Below are 18,976 nucleotides of genomic sequence, written 5' to 3'. Positions count from 1 at the left end.
CAGAAATGATTTTGCTGGATTTTTCTACTGCTGCCACTGAGTCCGCTTCAAAGTTGTGCCTTGTTTCAGCCTTTTATGAATACGGTGGTATTTAAGATATGGTCGTGCCCTGCACTTGCTGACATTTTTCTCTCTGTTTGTCCATTTTCGCTGCTGGTGAACAATGGGCTTTTGTCTGGCCTCTGCACTAAATGAAACTACTGCTGGATCTTAGTCTACTAGGAATATTAATTCCTTCTCAGTGTTCGAGGCTAACTTTTCCACTATCAGTCAACTTTAGTCTTTATTGCCTCCATCTGTGTGCTGTTACACAAGTACATGCGCTGGGCTGGAATTGTAACTTAATTTTAACTACTTTTGTTTTTGGTCTCTGACTATATCTGATATTTATACACAGTTAACTTTTGTTAATTTAACAAAGTATGGAAATAATTCTTGCATGTCTGGAAAAATATTTTCTTTTTTTCCAACGAAGAGGCGGTTTCTCTTTAACCTTTTTTTTTTTTTTGCATTTGGAACTACTATATTGTAAGAAATGTCCATTATGTTAAAATCATTTGTTGCATGATGTGCAATGTGCAGGACATGCAAGCTAAAATGAGTTTGAGAAAACAAATTCCGAGATTTTCTAGAAAGCAGAATTTGATTATAAAATAAATAACATGCCTTCTGTTAAAGCATTAATATTACTTTTTTTTAAAATCTAAAATCCATTTCATTCCAATATATATATATATTTTTCGATATAATGCAAAATAAATAAAAAATGTAGCATTTTCATTTGATAGAATTTACTACACAAATGTTTTCCTTTACCTGCTTAGTGTGGAACTTTGGAGACATTCGGGATTTAAAAGCTTTGGTATACTGTATGTTGTAAATATGAGGTTTTGCAATAACTTGGTTGAAAATTCATTTTAGTCAGAATATTGATCAAACCTTAAACTTATTTTTCAGTGTAACACAGTGGACAGAAGAAACAGTAGATGCCTTTATTTTGTAGTTTTAAGATAGTAGATAGTAAATTTATTTAATGGAATTTGTTTTAAATAAGGCTTTATCAGTTTCATTTTGAACATCCAAATTACTTTATTATATCAGTTTTCTGTACCTCAAGTATTGGAACAAAATGAGGTGATGTAATTACTGCATGTTCTGTATAAAGTTTGGAGAAACTCTGGGTTCGTGGTTTAGATGAAGGTACAAGAGAAAGGTATCAGGTCACATGAGGACTGACCTGCTGAATGCTGCACTGCATTTAAACTTACAAGTTCATTTACAGGTGATGGAGTTTATATTACTTAAGACAGTGGTTCATAAAGGTGGTCTATAAGCATAACCAGTGGTCCACGATTTTTAATTTTTTTTAAATAGGTTTAATTCAAACCTCAGTAATGCAAAAACAAGTAGGGCTATTAATAATGGCAACTTAATGTCTTCTGCGGCTGGAAAGTTCATCAACAGAAAGCTCTATGAATCTAATAAATGGACATTTAAATTATGTTTGCGAAATACATCTGCACTGATGGGGTCTGTGGAATTTATTTTAAAGGTAAAGGGGCCCCTGTATATAAAAAGTTTGAGAACTGCTGACTTAAGGGATAGAAAGAATAACTAAGACATACAGGAAGCTGAATTGGGCAGATGCTGGGGTGCCCTGTGCAGTGTGGAAAACTGCATTTATCACTAATCCTTGTTGCCAACAGTCGTTCATTAAGGTAAACGATTATGACCTCCCCCCCTTCCATTTTCTTTGACGTTTTCTCACCGTTATTTCTCAGGAAGCTCCTGGCTGGCTCACTCTGTACAGCTGGGAGACTGATGTCAGTTTGTGTGCAGCCTCCGAGCAATCTGGCCTTCAGACGATGCTCCTGCTTTCTCGGCCGAATGTGGGTCAGAGATTAGCATAATACCAACTAATCATGAATAACATTAGCATTTACTAAGGCAGTAATTAAAAGGATTAGTGGAAGGGTAGAAATAAATGAGGAATCCCTCCAGTGGCTGTGTTTATGATATGCTCTGAAGGCTACTGGGCTATAATGTTCAGGAACATGGTGTCTCATGAACACAAGTGTCTTATATTTTTATCATTTCTCTTGTTATATTTGAGCAGATGACCACATGTAACTTGGATTAAGGATTTTAAATGCAAAATAAAAAACTGGCAAGGTTGAATGAAATGGTCAGCCAAAGGGGATTTTAGTCTGAACCCCGAGTCAATTAAAATTTGGGAAGGCATGCCAGGTGATTTCCTGCTCAGACTTGTTAACTGAATGTCTCTTGCTTTAAGCGGTTATTAACATGAAGGCTGACTATTTTGAGGAAGTCAGTATTTTCAAAGTTCATGAACATTTCTTGAAAAGTTATACCATAGTTATACTATGTTTCCATTCATAGTACTGTGCTTTCATTTCATTTTTTTCTTAAACATCGATCTGCTCAGGGACGGCAGATGAAAATGAACCATTTGGTTAAATCTGACACATTTACATTATAAATACTAACACTGATTATTGTGTATTGTTCCTGATAAACAAACACAAACAAACAAGCAAACGAACAAATAAACAAATACAAAATAGCATGATTACTACAAAAACACCTACAAAAAAACATGATAGGAGTTACTGTATAATAGACTTTATGATTAAATAGGTGTGTAATAGGCTGGTGTTTAAAAGGTTAAATACTAGGGCATATTGAGGATATTGTATTTATTATTACTATAAACTAATAAATTATTATTTTTTAGATAACGCCCTAATTTTACTCCGACTCACATTTATTCCCACTTTCTATTTGTAATCACTGTAAACAGGCCTCATGTCAGACTGATATGTGTCTGAATTCACACACAGTCTCTCTTCACATTCCACACATAACACCATCACAGGAAAGGAGAACAGATGGCAAAAAGAAGAGCAATAAATAGCTTGTGTTTGACCATGGTGATAGTTAAGAGGTTGACGGAATCTCTTAGCGTCCTGCAGCACATTTTTGAATGCCGAAGGTGCCACATGCCATATGTAAAGCTGAAACCTATTTGTGCAATTAGTGTTAAAATGAGGACCTTTTCAAGTAGCATGTTAGGTCTGCATCCCCTTGGTGCTATAGCCCTGTGCAGCGGCGCCTGACGAGGATCTGCCCTGCGCAATTACTGAAAAATGGGTCTCTTTGTTGTCAAAAGGGTCAGTGGGAGAGGGAAGGAGATGCAAGATGAGGACAGATACAAGGGGACGAGAAAGGAGAAAAGAGGCCCTGGAACACAGCACCCGGTTTATATAAGGATGGAATGGCACGTTTGAAATGCCTGCAGTACCAGTACACTCACACACTAGACAGATATTCCACCCACACGAGTACTGGAAAGGTTAAAAAAGGTTATAAACGAAAATAAAATGCAGTGCCAGTGTAGTAATATTGCCCAGTCTTTCTTCACAGAAAGTTATAACCTGCAGTTATGAATATTATATCTGTAAAATTAGGGTTAAGGTTAGGGTTAGGGTTAGGATCAGACCTGGAGCATTAGTTTTGCACATTTGTTTTGAGTGTTTTTTATATTCTGTTTGTTGAATTCCAGAGAGAGCTCATGAGATCAAGACACGAATATCATCTGTAGAAAATGCATCACTTTTAGCTGGAACTGCCATGTCCTGTGCTTTTTTAATTATTGGTTCAAATTACAAAGAACGTGAAATAAAATAACAACTGTCATGTCTGCATTAGTGCGTACACCCCAACAGGAGACGTTCATGAAGTGACGGGTTTAATGAAGACATAATACGAGAGGCCAGCAGAAACGCACATTTCATGCGACAGAGGTGCGTGCTTGTCATGTCAATCAAGACCTATTGAAGTAGGGAAAATGACAGACACACAGAAAAAGAATGCAAGTACATAGTTTGTTTTGCGACACAGTGGAGCCCTGCTGCTCTTTTCTTTCTGCTGTGTGTGAGTGTGTGTGTGTGTCTGTGTGTGTAAGTAAATTAAGTGCAGAGGTTCTAGCAGAATTCCTCGTTTACGCCTTCTCTCTGTATATTTGTATACAGCTGTCATTGCTTCATTGTTGCTCTTCCAGCAACAATGCATACTTGACTGCATACTTACTGATTTCAAAGCACGATACACACACACACACACACGCAATCACACACAATCACACACACACACACTTACTATCCTTGTACCTGCAGCTAAAACCAAACCCAAACTCAGTAACCAAAAGGAAATATTTTGGCTCTTTTAGTTTAGGTTTTTGTTAAAAAAAAAAAAAGGAAAAAAAAAAAAAAAAGGGCCAAAGTAGCAGATGCCGAGTGTCACTAGCTAAAACAGGAGCTGCAAGAACAAATATCTGTAATACCAGTGCATCATAGTACACCAAAACTGTACACTAGCATTGCTTACCTGTTACTATAAAGGGATTAATATTTTACTAGTTTTTGGGACACAGCCTTTTAATCACCATGATGAAAATGAATTATTTCGGTATGGGTGATTCCACGATTGGGGTGCCATTTGTTTTCCACTGATATTGCGTTTACAAATATATGTAAAGTAAAGGTAAAAGACATTTTAAACATAGGTATAGTGTCATTCATAACATCTGATGAGCATTTCTGATAAATAAAACTTTAATAAAGCCAATCTGTAGCACTTAGAAAACAGCAAGTATTTTAATGAAATATAATCATTATTTTTGCAATAATGTGTGACTCCATTTAACATCCTAACATCCCATGCTTGAAACTTGCTTTTCCATGAGTCATTCAAATGTAGCCTACATTAATTCAACATTGTTGAACACATTCACCCCTATGAAATACTTGAAATACTCCATAAGTCACATGTTCAACAGGAAATTACATCATCTGAACTTCCTAAAGGTCTTGGGAAGAAGAAAAGCAATTTAACTCTTTTTTTTGTTTGTTTTTTCAAATGTTCATCGATATTGTGATTATTACCTGGTGAGGTTACTTTGAACGTACAACTCTAATACCCAAATTCTACAACAAATATCAATTTTTAATAAAAAAAGTGTAATTCATTAAAAGGTTCTCAATGTCCTCCTGCCATTAGCATGAATGCTAGTTGACCACATTTTTTATATTTGCTAATTCTATGCTGAAAAAAATCTTATATTATTTTTAACCCTTTTATTAAGAGCAAAATGCAGCCATTGTTAAAAAAAGGTAAAAAAAAAAAAATGTAATTTAATTAAGAATGAGATTGTTGTCTCTGATGGGTTAACACAGTTTGAATGGTTAATGCATGCTTTCTTAGTTTTTATGTTAAAAATGATAAACAATTAAAAGTAGGAGTTACAAAGGCCAAATAGAGGTCCCTTTATTGTTTAACAGGACTCATTAATTCAGTTTGCTCATGCAAACTTCTCTCATCAAACAGAAACACGTCCAATTATCGGTATTGATCACTGAGCACGAGTTTTTTTCTTTTTCCTCTCCAGTAATTACAGCTGGTGTTGTCTGTAAGGTGTTCTGACGCCCTCTGGTGCTGCATTTCTGAATTCCTCGAGAGTGATTTAGTCATGGGTCATAAGGATACTTCATTATATTCATACTCACTATAAACCCTTATACTATATCATGTCTTTCTGAGAAAGCCATCAGTATGTAGTTTTCCCCACCTTTTTCACTATATATAAGGCCCATTATACAATCACAGTACTGACCATTGTACATCACAAAGCACAATTAGTACTGGACGATATGGGCAGCATAGGCTACTGCATTGCGATTTTATTGCAACATATTGAGGAGGCGATGTGCCTTGCCAATCTTTAATGCCAACCTATTAAAAACACATTGGCGAAGCTTTAATGTGCCATGCATTATTCTGACACGCGTAAATGATGTTTGGTGGTTCGTGTGAATGATGTGATTCATCAAAACAAGAAGAATGTTTTAAAATGTGATTCGTTTGCACTTTGCAGGACCTTATTGCAAAATTGATTATTGATATATTGCTTGATACATGTGCTGGTATCAATTAACAAGCGAAATATCTTGCAACCCTCTGTACTATTCTGAATGTTGTATGTTGTGTTTTGAGGGGTTTCTTTTTCCTTTTCATGGTTTAATTAACTTTAAATCAGTAACACAAAAGGTGGGCTGCTCATGTAGTGTTTGCCGTGACCCGGATTCGAACCGGGGTTGCTGCGGCCACAACGCAGAGTACTAACCACTATACGATCACGGCGAGCTACTCAGAGGCGCGTGCATAGGTTGCTGTACATCATGTGCATCCGTGTGAAAGCGTTCAGCGCGCGCCCATTGCTCAGGTTACATTGAAGCTCAAGTGAAATAAAATAACAAAGGATATGTTTGTGTTTATGTTTTTTTATATGTGAATGAAGTTGTAGAACATAATTCAAATGCATATTAATACACAGATTTCCTCCTTTTATGAGACATTCTGCTAGTATAAAATAACACAACAGGATTAAAAGCAAAACACGTGTCTTTTTTGTGCAGGATTTATAATTAGAACCGTTACAGCATAACTTCCGGATTTTCAATCACCACGTGGTATATACGCTATATTCTTATGTATTATGTAATTTAATGGTTTTAATTCAATATTATTATTTTTAATTAAAAAAAACAATCTAAAAGAGCATTTGCCATCTTCTTGCCGTGACCCGGATTCGAACCGGGGTTGCTGCGGCCACAACGCAGAGTACTAACCACTATACGATCACGGCGAGCTAGTTGGCAGCTTAGCACGCGCTTGGTTTTCACTGCTTTTGTGTAAGCATCGTAGCACTGTATTCTGTTACTTTGTTTTAAAGAGGACATTTTAAACCTCTTGAAATTGTGTAGTGATCTCAGCCGGGTGACATTAAACCGGTAGATGCTGATATAAAAACAATATTTCGGCTACATTTGAAATGTGTATCACTCCTTTCCTCCCTCACCTCTAATGCAGTGTGACAGACAAGACATGTCGTTTGCTTCTTTACCTTTCCACTGGAGCTCGGAGACAAATGTAGCTAACAGGTAATGGAAGCTCAGCAGTGTAGTAACCAAAACCACGTCTAGTTTGTCAGTCATTTTAAACACACATGCTTATGTGGTTTCTGACACTTTGGGACACACTGTTATTTATGAAAATGGAAAGAAAAACTTATAATAAACTTATAATATATATAATAAATATATATAAACAGCACATAGTTTTGTATCACACTGCACAAGTGCTAGGAGTGGTGTGTCTGTAACATTTCCAAAGTCTTAAGGTTAGAAATGTTTTGAATGGTAATATAGTAAATGGTTTATTTGGGGTGTAGCCCATTTTTAATATTTTTTAATTATTTTTTTTATTTTTTCACGGATGGCTAGGGATTCGTAATCACAATTTCCTGCCAATTAGTCAACAGCCATGCACAGTACAGCTATGGAGTCATTCTGCTATGTTATGAAACTGTTTATGATATTATTGATCCTAACCATTCTGACCATGTGTGATGTAGTTAGGAGTAAGCTCGACTTGTTCACTTCTAGCTTCAGTGTAAAACTACAGTAACCTTCATACATCAGCAGTGTCTTAGCTGATTGACTGTATGAAGTGTCTGGGGTAAATTGCATAAAATTCATTCTGACCAAACCATTCCTTTACGAGAGTGCTGTTGACAACACACATCCTCATTTCACTGTTAAACTTATAGGCAATTTTGGGCCATTATAGACTATTAAATGTCATTTCAAAATATGCCAGTTAGCCTGTAAAGCATATATAAAACATCATACAACATTAAATAAAGCTATAATATATTTCTAACACCTCTTTGAAAGCCTAGACTTGGACCATGTTAGCACTAATGCTTTGTCTATTTATAGGAAATGTCTAGGACGCAAAATAACAAAATGACCTCTAATGACTAACTCGTGTAGTGCCAGATCGACTCGCTATAGCATAAGCCTACTACTGTACTAAATAGTAAACTATATTTAAACAGTGTACCTTTGCAAGTAATATGGCCTGCTGTTTGACATTTAGCATGACAGCATGAAGTTTTGTACATAGCCTGAATTTTAAAGAGGAAATCTTAACATGGCACACAGAGGCCTACACCCTTCTCATATGGTCAGCTGTGACCTACCTTTATGCAAAATGATCCTGTAGCCATCTCCAGTCAGAACATAACATTTGTGTTTAAGAGCCAAGCATTGTGCATCCTGTTACTGAAACTCCTAATTCCTACATCTGTATGTCAACATATAAGCCTCAGTGACTGCTGATCTGATTTCTAACATTATGAAACATTCAACGAATTGATTTCTGGCAGGAATGATAATCTCTTAGTCAATCAAAATTTTCTTTGAGTGTACACTTAATTAAAAACCTACTAGAAAGGAATCTGCATTTTCCATTTTTTTTTTTACCTTTTACCTTAATTTTTAATTTTTATATTTTCATTTCCTTTTCTATTTAAATGATATAACTGATATCCAAATTTGGAAGCATTTAAGATATTTCAATTGATATTTTGGAAAACACAAATGCACACACACACACACACACACACACACTAATCTTTCCTTAAATAAATCTCATTGATCCTAACTCATATTAAACCTTACAACATATTGCATAATTTTAAGCCCAGCTTCACCCACCCATCTATTTAAAAAAAACATACAAATAAGAGAAATGTATCAGTGTCAGACATTTATGTCAGACATTATATGTCAGTCAGTTGCTTTAAATTTTTATTTTTAAATAAGGAATAGCCAAAATGTCCAAAAATTTTATTTTTGCCCTTGTGCTTTTGACATCTTGTGACAGTTGTGTACCATCAAAATTAGTTTGATTTTTAACATTTGTACTAAGACCACTAAAAACATTGAACAGAAACACTGACCCAAATTTAGTCTGTGATATTAAGATTTAAAAATTTATATTTTACAATTAAAAATTTGTAAATTTGACACAATCATAGAGCTATATAAAATGATTGCTTTAATACAATGGTTAGTCTATAAAGAAGTCAGGTAAATGCAAACCTGAAAACAAGAGAATATACAATATATGCATGACATAATATATTTGCTTTTAGATCAATAGGGAAAAGCAAAGTAATTTACATATAATTTCTTAAATAAAACAACATTATGAATCTGATCAATAGGGAAAAGCAAAGTAATTTACATATAATTTCTTAAATAAAACAACATTATGAATCTGAACTTGTCAAAATGCCAGAGTGATGAACAGGTGAAAATGTTGATGTGCTGATTAGTCTGTCATCAAATTACACTATATCATTACAAATATATTTAATACATCTAAAGTCTGATTTTTTTCTGCCATGTTTAGCAGGATTTATATATCTTAAATCATGCCATGTTCTGCAGTAAATACTACTTAAATAAATAGACTATTTCCTGCTATAAATTCTTTTTCTCTATTAAGCTAAAAATGGGTTTCTGCAGGACACTTTAAAATGATTTCACATACCTAATAATAGACTTATTATTATTATTATTATTATTATTATTATTATTATTATTAATCACCCAGTCATTAAAGATAAGTGCAGGTTAAAACCAGCTGGAGCATGGAATGAAAAAAAAAAAAGCAAAGAAACACAAGCAGCACAGAAGTTTAATAGAGCAACGTGTTATAGTTTTCATAATAAACTGCACACAGAACAGCTTCTACTGTAGAATAAAAAGCATATACAGTAATTCATTTCTCTTACATAACGGAGCTGAGGGGTTCCTGAGCTGCCACGTATAGAGGATTTCCCCCGAGTTTGGGACAAAACCTGCATGAAACACTCACTTGTGGTTTCCGAGTGCATTAATCAGTGGTGGGGTGAACGTGTGCACCGAGGCTCCATACTCACGCTGGTAAAATCTCACAGCTCTCTGGTTGAGACAGCTCTCAGGATTGGAACTCCTCAATCTGACACATGGTCAGTGAAGAAGCAGGACTCGAAGCGCGCGCGCTTTCCCTCTCTCTCTCCTTCTCTCTCCTTCTCTCTCTCTCCCAGTGTGTGTCTGTCTTTCTGCGCTCGTGCCACACACGCCGTGGAAAAGTCTCAGAAGGCCATCCATCACGCGTGGGATAGAAATAAACGCAAAGAAAAAAAAAATAGCAGATCATTTTTTATTAAATGAGGAAAAACTAACCAGCTGCTTGGATTATTTCCTCAGGTTTGTAGATGAGGAGGGAAAGTTGTCGGCAGTGTTTTTTTTTTTTTTTTTTTTTTTTGGAGGAGCACTTCACCATTCCTCCTCCTCCTCCTCCTTCTCCCACTGCACCTACTGCAGCCAAGTCAACTCTCACACTGCTCCCCTGTTTGCTTTGTCAAGTGCGATCATTTGCACTAACTCACAGAAATTCAGTGTATCGGAAAGCGACGTTTTTTTTTAGGTCGACTTGTATTTTTTTTAAAGTGTGAACAAAAACACGGCACACAGTGTAGTTGCACCAAAATCCTGCTTTTATTTCAGCTGCCGGTGTCCGCAACGCCTTGCTGGAAGTGTGTGTGTGTGTGTGTGTGTGTGTGTGTGTGAGAGAGAGAGAGAGAGAGAGAGAGACATAAACTCGCCTCTTTTCTGTGCATGTTGCTTAATCTGTGTGCTAAGTAAGAGCCAGATTTCTCTCCATGCACTACAGACTGTGCGGTTTGTTATCATAACTGATTATGAGGTCAGATTACATAACTGGCATAAATAGCAATTATGAAAGATACAGTCGTTGATTTGTCAAGCGATTTGGGGTCCAAAGCTATTTTTTTTATTTTATTCCCACAGACTCCCGAGAATTTTCCATACACAGCTCCCTTCAGGTGGAATTCTGAAATAAAATGAAAATGCAAATATATATGAAAATAAATCTATATAAAACATTCAAAGCTTCTAAATGTGGTAAGATATCTGGCTTATTAAGAGCTGAAATAAATTAATAAAAAGTGAAATAAATACATTTTTATTTATTAAACTGTAATAAATGGTGATTCATTAATAATACTCATATTTCATGTAATTGTTCTGTCAAGCCATTTAATTATGCATTTTAGGACATTTTGTTTTTGTATAGCTGTCCACAAGGTACCCCCTACCCCCCAACACACACACACACACACACACACACACACACACTAGTGTGCAGGAGGTCTGACATGCATCTGTAGCACTAAAATAACCAGAGTTATATTTTTAAAACACTGCGTATACATTCAGCTGTTTTCATATTGTATTAGCGTGGATTATTTTCTCATAAACAATTATAAATGTATTAAATACTAATTCAGAATGAGCTAGAATTGAATGGACGTAAGAGTGTCTTGTGCTCGACTGTCATTATAAGCAGCTTTTAAACTTGAACATCAGCTTGCATGGATTTGCAGTGTAAGGATTGATGTGTTGAGGCTGAATAGTTGTGATGTATGGATGTATGTGTGTATGATGTGTGCTGCTGTTAGCATGGAGAGGCGAGCTTGAGTCCTCTGCCGGAACAGAAAGTGTGCTTGTGGAATGGTGGTTGCTGAGGTCTGGACCAATGCCATCATTGTGCTCATGCAATCTTTCTGCCAACACTGTGTACATAGCACTTATTCTGTATTATTACAGTAGGCCATATAACATTTTCACAATGGTATTAATCCTGAACAAAACCATCAATAACAGTAATTAATGTTTTAAAATGGAAATAGTAGTGGAATGCCATTTCAAACATCAATATCTAATCGTTATTATTATTATTATTATTATTGTTATTATTATTATTATTATTATTATTAGTAGTAGTAGTAGTAGTAGTAGTAGTATTGTTGTTGTTGTTGTTTTTGTTATTCTCTTTCGTTTTGTTTTGTTTTGTTTTATCCAGGTAGGCTATGTTTTCTCACAGCAAAATTTAGCAGATTCCTAAAGCTAACTAGTCTGTCACAACAAAATCGAATCTTTATAGCGTTATTACAATAAACTGGGTTTATAATGTCGGAATCCGCTCATTTCGGTTTCTTGACTTGCTGCGCGTTCGTACGCAAACAGCGCGAGCGCGGCGGTGAGGCGGAAGTGAGCGGCGCAGGGCGCGGAGCGGCGCGCGGAGGGCCAACAGCGCCTCAGCCAATCAGAGACGAGAACGCCGATTCCAAGAGCTGCGAGCAGCAGCGACGACAGGCAGACAGAGAAAGTAAAGGCGCAGACGTGCCCAGTTCCAAAAACTCTGCCTCTTCTGGACCGCGTTCAACTCAACCACTAAAAACCTATCCAAAAGTCTGACTCGCAGAGGAAGGAAGATTAGAAAAAAAAAAAAAAAATCTGAGGTGTTCGCTGACTTGATTTTGCCGCCTGTCTGCCAAGAATTCTCTTCCGGTGTGCATTTTTGAGAGCACTGCAGCGTGAAAAGAAAGAAAGAAAGAAAAAACATTCTAAAAAGTAGGCTACGTTTTTTTGAATCTGAGACATGTGAAGGTACCGGCTTGAGTTTCACACCGCCTCCTGGACACCCGTTTAAATCCATGCAATACAGTGCAATGGTACGTTACCATGGAATATAATATCTTGCAATCATTTTGTGAATACTTTTGAAGTTAATGTGCAAATGTAATCCTGTGCCTTCTGGAGACGGTAGTCCGTAGCCTAATGTAGTCCCATGTTTCGAGTGAATTGGATTTGAAACGTGCTGGAGAATGGCGGTGTACTGTATGTTGGATTGTTTATGTTGTGCATTGGCAGCCTTCCTATGTGGGTCATATCGTCGTGTGTCAGAAGTCGGTGGCAGGGTTTGCGCCTAAAGAGATCAGTCAACTCTTGGCATGTCTCCTGCTTTTAGCTAACTCGCCCCCTTGTAGCACTGCACTTTTGGCACGTTGCGCAGCCACAGAGTGAATACTCGGGCAAGTTGTGTTTTAGCCAAGTGGCTGAATTTGACAACACCGCTGCTTTCGACTCGCCAAGTTCGCGTTTGCCTTGCGTGGTTTAAATCCGCTTATTTACACTGCTGCGTTCTGCACTTTGTTGCTTTGTGACAAACTTGATTTTGAACTTTTAGACGCTTTAAAAAAAAAAATCTCTCATGGTGTGAAATTGTTTCGCGATTGAATGTGCACACATAAAGTCTGGCGGTTGTTTGACCTTGAGTGAAACATTGCGCCGGGGCTGAAGCGCGATCCCGCTTAGCATTCATCGTGTCCGCGTGCGCTGTTGCGGCGTGACCGCGGACGCGGTGCGTTAGTGGCCGGACAGGGGGTGGAGTGCGGAAGGCTTTCTAGACTTTGACATGAGATTACGACGTGACGTGATGTGAATAAAGATCAGCGTCGCAAACCGAGAGCTCCTGTGATCGGTCAGTCTTCTCTCGGGTCCGGGCCACAGAACACACACACACACACACACACACACACACACACATCCAGTTCCTGCACCTTTTTTAATTTCCCTCTTTCTTTCTTTCTATCCCAAGAAGCGCGCCAGAGGCTGTAGACACAACGAGTGTAAAGTAATTCACTTACCAGTAACTTCCCAGTGTGATCTGCAATCCGTGCTGGGATTCCTTCACTCTGTTTTGTGTCACTTTGTGCATCGTAATTGTAGCTTCACGCGCAGAAAATAGTTTTGGTTCAAAGTCCTATAAGCTAGATAAACACACTGCACTGTAGCACCACTAATACTAAAAAAAAAAAAAAAAAAAACACTGGAAAAACCTCTCATCTAACATAACCACACAAAGAACCGGTTCTGTAGGAAGCACACACAGGCCTCATTGCTTCAAGTCGACATGGTAGAACATTTTTGACGGGTCTGACAATTTTTCCCACCGTCACTTGAACACTGCATGGAAAACACACATGCATATATGTTCTTGTAACACTGCAAAGCTGAAAAAAAAAAAAAATCAAGGTTACACTGAAACTTCGAACAATGACTATTCGTTCTGTCATCAGCCATGATGTATATATTAGAAAGACTGCTCTTAGATTTGCTAACTTACCTGCAGATGTAGCTGACAATATCTGCACCCTGAGCTATGGGTTATTCAGTGATAAAAATGTAAAAGCAATGATTACTTGAACCTCATATTGCATTGCATTAATGTTATTTAAACTATCTTAAACCGTATATCCAGTATTGAACTGAATGCATAAAAATATTTATGGGAATAAATATTATGACATGAGTTTGTAAGATAAAGTGGGATGTGATGATGTGTCAGTGCTGTGAGTTGAAGGTGGGCTGTGTGGTAGGTATATGGAACGCGTTTGCTGGAAGAGGAGGAGTATTGACTTTGTAATGAAATGAAAAAAAAAAAAAAATCCTCAGACTGATTTGTTAGGATCCAGCAGACTAGAGGGTGTTACCGTTCGATATAATATCACGTTTGAAAACAGGATCAGAAATTTGGCGCCTTCTAGTTTTCGACCTGCACTTGTGACATTCTTCAAGATTTCCCCTTTAAAGCAGCATCAGAGAGAGAGAGAGTGAGAGAGAGAGAGAGTGAGAGAGAGAGACACACAGACACACAGACAGTGGGCTTTTTTCTCTGCACTTCACTCCGGCTGGAGCTCGGTCTCTGCGGATGCGTGCAGTGTTCCTCAAGGCTCTGTGCTTCACTCTTTGTGCTTCTGAGCTCTCGTGGGAATCTTTAAATGCTCGAGCTGGGATCTGCGAAGTTCGCCGCCGGTCTCTGATGAAGCTTTTCTCTGGCTTTTGAATGAGGACAAGTTCCACTCGGCCGTGCACGGTGCAGCACGGGCTCGGGAGAATGAAGCGATAATAACCGGACTTTGGTGACCGATCGATCTTATCTGCACTGGCGGCCCAGGTCATGATGTATTCACCGATTTGTCTAACGCAGGTAGAGCTTTACAGATCGCTTATTGATCAGGCTTTGAATATTGCTGAGTATGCAGAGTAGCTGAGTTTTATTTGCTGAAATGCGAACTACTGGTTCAGTACGACGGTTGTACATGTGAATAAAATAGTTAGGTTTTATTGCTAATGTTCCAGGATAAAGCGTGGAGATGGAACCAGCCTGTAGTGCGCGTTAATGAAACCATCCGTTTCACTTCACTGAAAAATGTGCACTTTCTTCTGAATCAGGACAATGTTTTACATTCCACTTCAAAAGTTCCTCGTGTGTGCCCGGTACGAGTGGAGCGAACCTGAAGATGTCACATTGCATTACGTTATTGTAAAAGAGCGCATTAACACTGGACATTTACATCGTGCGTAAAGCACCTAGTTCAGTTCAGCCATAAATCACACGTCCGCTGGCGCACGCACGCTATAGATTTACTGAAGATTTGTGGTGTAAAACACGTGAACAGTCAGAAAGCGAGCTCAGAGCGATCGTTCCGCCAAGTGAAAAGGCGCTTTAGCTTTGACTCGGTGGATTTTGACGCCGGTCTGTTTTCTCTCGCTCGGTGTACTTGGCCAGAAGCGCGCAGAGTTTAAACGGAGAGCCACTAGCCGAGTGAATTAAGATGAAAACAGCGATAAGGCCGATTGAGCGGTTGGACCGAGTCCTCCGGCTTTGGCTGACACAATTTTACTGTTTATATTTTGCTTGGCACCACCGAGTGATTGACTGAGATATGGTTTAGTACAAAGGAGGGCTGAACCTGGCGCAAAGACGAACTTCACACACAGCCGACACATGGATTAAAGCTAGTGTAGTCTACTGTAGCCTTGGACTTTACATTATATTGGACATCCCATAATACTATGGCGAAAACGTAAACTATAACCAGCTGTAGAATTTTTTATTTTTTTTTAATATATATACATGCATGCTTAATGTATAACTACATCAATTTATTACTACCATGAAAGAGTTACAAGGAGAAAGTCCTGTAACCATAAGCCAATTAAAGTCATTATCCTTATAATAATGCTATAATGATATGGTATAGCGGATCTTTATATCATATCATTAAATCTGGAATTATGCGATTTCCAGAGTTATCATTAAGTAAAGTGCCTTTGTGTTAAAAAAAAAAAAAAAAAAAAAAGGACCACATGGAGTACATTTTTACACTGTGGATTTGAGGTCTTAGTAAAATTTCCTTTCAAGAATATATCTTAAAGTCATATTACTTTGGACAGATTATTTACATTAAGATGTATTAAAAATAAATATTATTACTAATAATTAGTTTTTACATTTATAAACTGTACATTGCACAACTATTTTTCTTTGCCACAGGACCTGTGTAAAATCCATAAGACAATTATTTTTCTTTTGCCTACATCAAATGATCTTGCATGTCATAACAAAGACATTTTGCGTAATTTAAAAACATTTAATATGCAGACATATAATTATGGGATAAGGAAATTTTAAGGCCAAAGTTATTTGTGTACTACAATAGGCTGCATCTAGCTCAAGGATTGATCTAAACTGTAATATTAAAACAGATTATAATTGATTGTAATAAGCTTACACTAAAACTAATTGCAATGCAGTCTAGAAAATAATTCAAACTTTGTAACTGTTGTAGTTTTTTTATATTAAAAAAAAAAAAGATTAATGAACACACCACTTCCGCATTATTAACTGTGCCGAAATTCCCCATGTTTAACAGTAGCAGACTACAATAGACTACTAATGTTTATAATACTTAGTTGTGCAGTTTTGTTGCTGAGTTGTGTAGTTCCTGAGCGGTGGTTAAGTGTTGGTGTGGTGTGTGTGAGGGATACGTTGTAAGGGGGAGAGATAGGGGAGTGCAGTGCTGGTTGCGGTTTCCCAAAGAGCAGTAAGCTGCCTGCTTAAATAAAGAATAATCTGTGGTTTAACTCTTCCTGCACCAGTTCAGCTTTTAGTGGAGTTTTGAACAAGAAAAGAAATGCGCACTCATTTTTTCCAGAAAAAAATGGTCTGTTTCCTTTTGCTGAGATTCTTGAGATTCCCACAGTTTGTATTTCAACTAATTCCACTTCTTAAAGAAACAATTGAATATCTTATCTAACATCTAATATTATTTAATTCAATAAATGTGAAGACTAGTAACAGCGTAGTATCATTCAGTTTCGAAAATGTTCTGTAAATCTATTAGAGGTAAGATAGATAGTCATCTATTTTATGGTATTGACGCATTTATTTTACTTTGGTTAAAAATATGAAATGCTGCCCATATGTTACTAAATTGCCTTTAAACCTGGCAGCTGATTTGGCGTAGCGCATTGCGCAGTACAACTAACATGTTGCGGTGGAGAAAGCCGAATAGGCCTGTAGTGTGTAAGACGCTTGTGAATTGAGCCTGTAGGTGTTACTGCTTACTTGGCAGCAGACTTTTTTAATGGCACTCTTACAGAGCTTTGGAGCAGAAGGAATGTCAGGATTGAGCCAAGATGCCATTTTCATTGTCCATCTTGGTTTGATTTTAAGAGGGGCTGGGAATAATTGCTGCTCATTTCGGCTAACAACTTAAGTGACCCCCCTGGACCACGAAACGTCCCAACGGCAAAGCAGACCTATTGCTGGAAATGTAAAACTTTTAAAAATTCATTTCCTTTTTCAGAGTCTTACTGTTTTTGCATAAAAGTCTTTTTGTATTTAGCATAGCAAATGGTTTTTTCATTAACATCGATGATTAATAGATTCTGTCTGCACCACTGTCTTTGCAGGCTTTGTTAGAGAGGGTCGTGTGGGCCGCTGCAGGGCCATGAGGCAGTGCTGCTGCAGGAATGCAGGACTGTTTGATAAGAGAGCTGTACGTGTGAGGGACACATGCCTTGGTGCGCTAGCACATACAGCTCCGATAGTGGGGAGAGAGAGAGCGACAGAGAGAGAGGGAGAGAGAGAGGGAGAGGGAGAGAGAGAGAGGCAGGGGAGAGCGTGAGTGCTGCTCATCTAACTGTCTGCTGTATGTTGGCACGGCGTGAGCCAACGTGGTAAACAGTGGTATCCTCGTCCTGCGTGCCTGCAACACCTGCAGCCCCATACAGGCCAGCGTCGCTGTAAACTCAGCAGATATGGTAGATGAACCCTTCTTTCATGGCGGTGTCAGGTTTTTTTTTATATTTAATTTTTCAAAAATGCTCAGTTAAAAAAAGAATGGCTTCTATAAATAGTAAACCACAATATATAAGACCTTGTTCAGCATGTATGTAATGCATGTGCATTGTATTTGTAGTTGCTCAGCGTGTGTAATTGTTTTAAGGGCTTTTGTGGTTTTTGAATCTTTAACGGCTGTCAAGTGACTTTCATCTCCTTTTGGTGTGCTTTCTAAATAGTCAGTTTTGTTTGTTTTGTTTTCTGAGAGGTAAGGTTTTTTTTTCTGTTTTGTTTTTGGCCAAAATACATTCTTGGCTGCAGGAATCCTATGCCAAAAAAGGTCACTTCTACTCCTGTTCACTGACTTCCTTGTATTTTTTTGTCCTTCTCTTTTTTCTCTTTTGCTCTTCTCCCAGGACGAGTTCCATCCATTTATCGAGGCACTCCTTCCTCATGTGCGCTCCATCGCCTACACTTGGTTCAACCTGCAGGCCCGCAAGCGCAAGTACTTCAAGAAGCACGAGAAGCGCATGTCCAAGGATGAGGAGCGCGCCGTAAAGGACGAGCTGCTGAGCGAGAAACCCGAGATCAAGCAGAAGTGGGCATCACGCCTGCTGGCCAAGCTGCGCAAGGACATCCGGCAGGAGTACCGTGAGGACTTTGTGCTCAGCGTGACAGGCAAGAAGCACCCGTGCTGCGTGCTTTCCAACCCTGACCAGAAGGGCAAAATCCGACGCATCGACTGTCTCCGCCAGGCGGATAAAGTTTGGCGCCTGGACCTGGTGATGGTGATCCTGTTCAAAGGCATCCCGCTGGAGAGCACGGATGGAGAGCGCCTAGTCAAATCGCCCCACTGCACCAATCAGGCGCTCTGCGTCCAGCCGCACCACATCACCGTGTCAGTGAAGGAGCTCGATCTCTTTCTGGCCTACTATGTCCAGGATCAAGGTAAGTGCACTGAAAGAGTGGAAAGGCTGGTGGGAGGGAGATGTTACTGCCAGTGTTT

General features: G+C 38.3%; 1 protein-coding gene, 1 long non-coding RNA gene and 2 other non-coding genes across 10 annotated transcripts in view; 1 reads left to right on the top strand and 3 right to left on the bottom strand.

Annotated features, from left to right (window-relative positions):
* Positions 1–18,976, top strand: part of LOC113540206 (nuclear factor 1 B-type) — a 92,361-nt gene that overhangs the window by 978 nt on the left and 72,407 nt on the right. For 3 of the 7 annotated variants that reach the window (XM_034303547.2, XM_026936518.3, XM_026936522.3), the window contains exon 2: positions 18,387–18,918. In XM_034303547.2, the coding sequence (XP_034159438.1) occupies positions 18,387–18,918 (532 nt within the window). Of the gene's footprint in view, positions 1–11,912; positions 12,512–14,336; positions 14,830–18,386; positions 18,919–18,976 lie in introns of those variants that run through there. The other 4 variants (XM_026936520.3, XM_034303548.2, XM_034303549.2 and 1 more) reach the window with 3 other exon arrangements.
* On the bottom strand, positions 6,148–6,219 carry trnah-gug (transfer RNA histidin (anticodon GUG)). The gene has a single exon. It is a non-coding gene; the product is annotated as a tRNA-His (tRNA).
* On the bottom strand, positions 6,653–6,724 carry trnah-gug (transfer RNA histidin (anticodon GUG)). The gene has a single exon. It is a non-coding gene; the product is annotated as a tRNA-His (tRNA).
* On the bottom strand, positions 8,687–14,225 carry LOC117597044 (uncharacterized). Its single transcript, XR_004577989.2, has 3 exons — positions 13,966–14,225; positions 13,487–13,852; positions 8,687–10,827 (listed from the first exon to the last, which is right to left on the bottom strand). It is a non-coding gene; the product is annotated as an uncharacterized LOC117597044 (long non-coding RNA).

This window comes from Pangasianodon hypophthalmus, chromosome 4, assembly GCF_027358585.1.
Source record: "Pangasianodon hypophthalmus isolate fPanHyp1 chromosome 4, fPanHyp1.pri, whole genome shotgun sequence".
Lineage (NCBI taxonomy): Eukaryota > Metazoa > Chordata > Actinopteri > Siluriformes > Pangasiidae > Pangasianodon > Pangasianodon hypophthalmus.
This window is presented reverse-complemented; position numbering and strand designations above follow the sequence as displayed.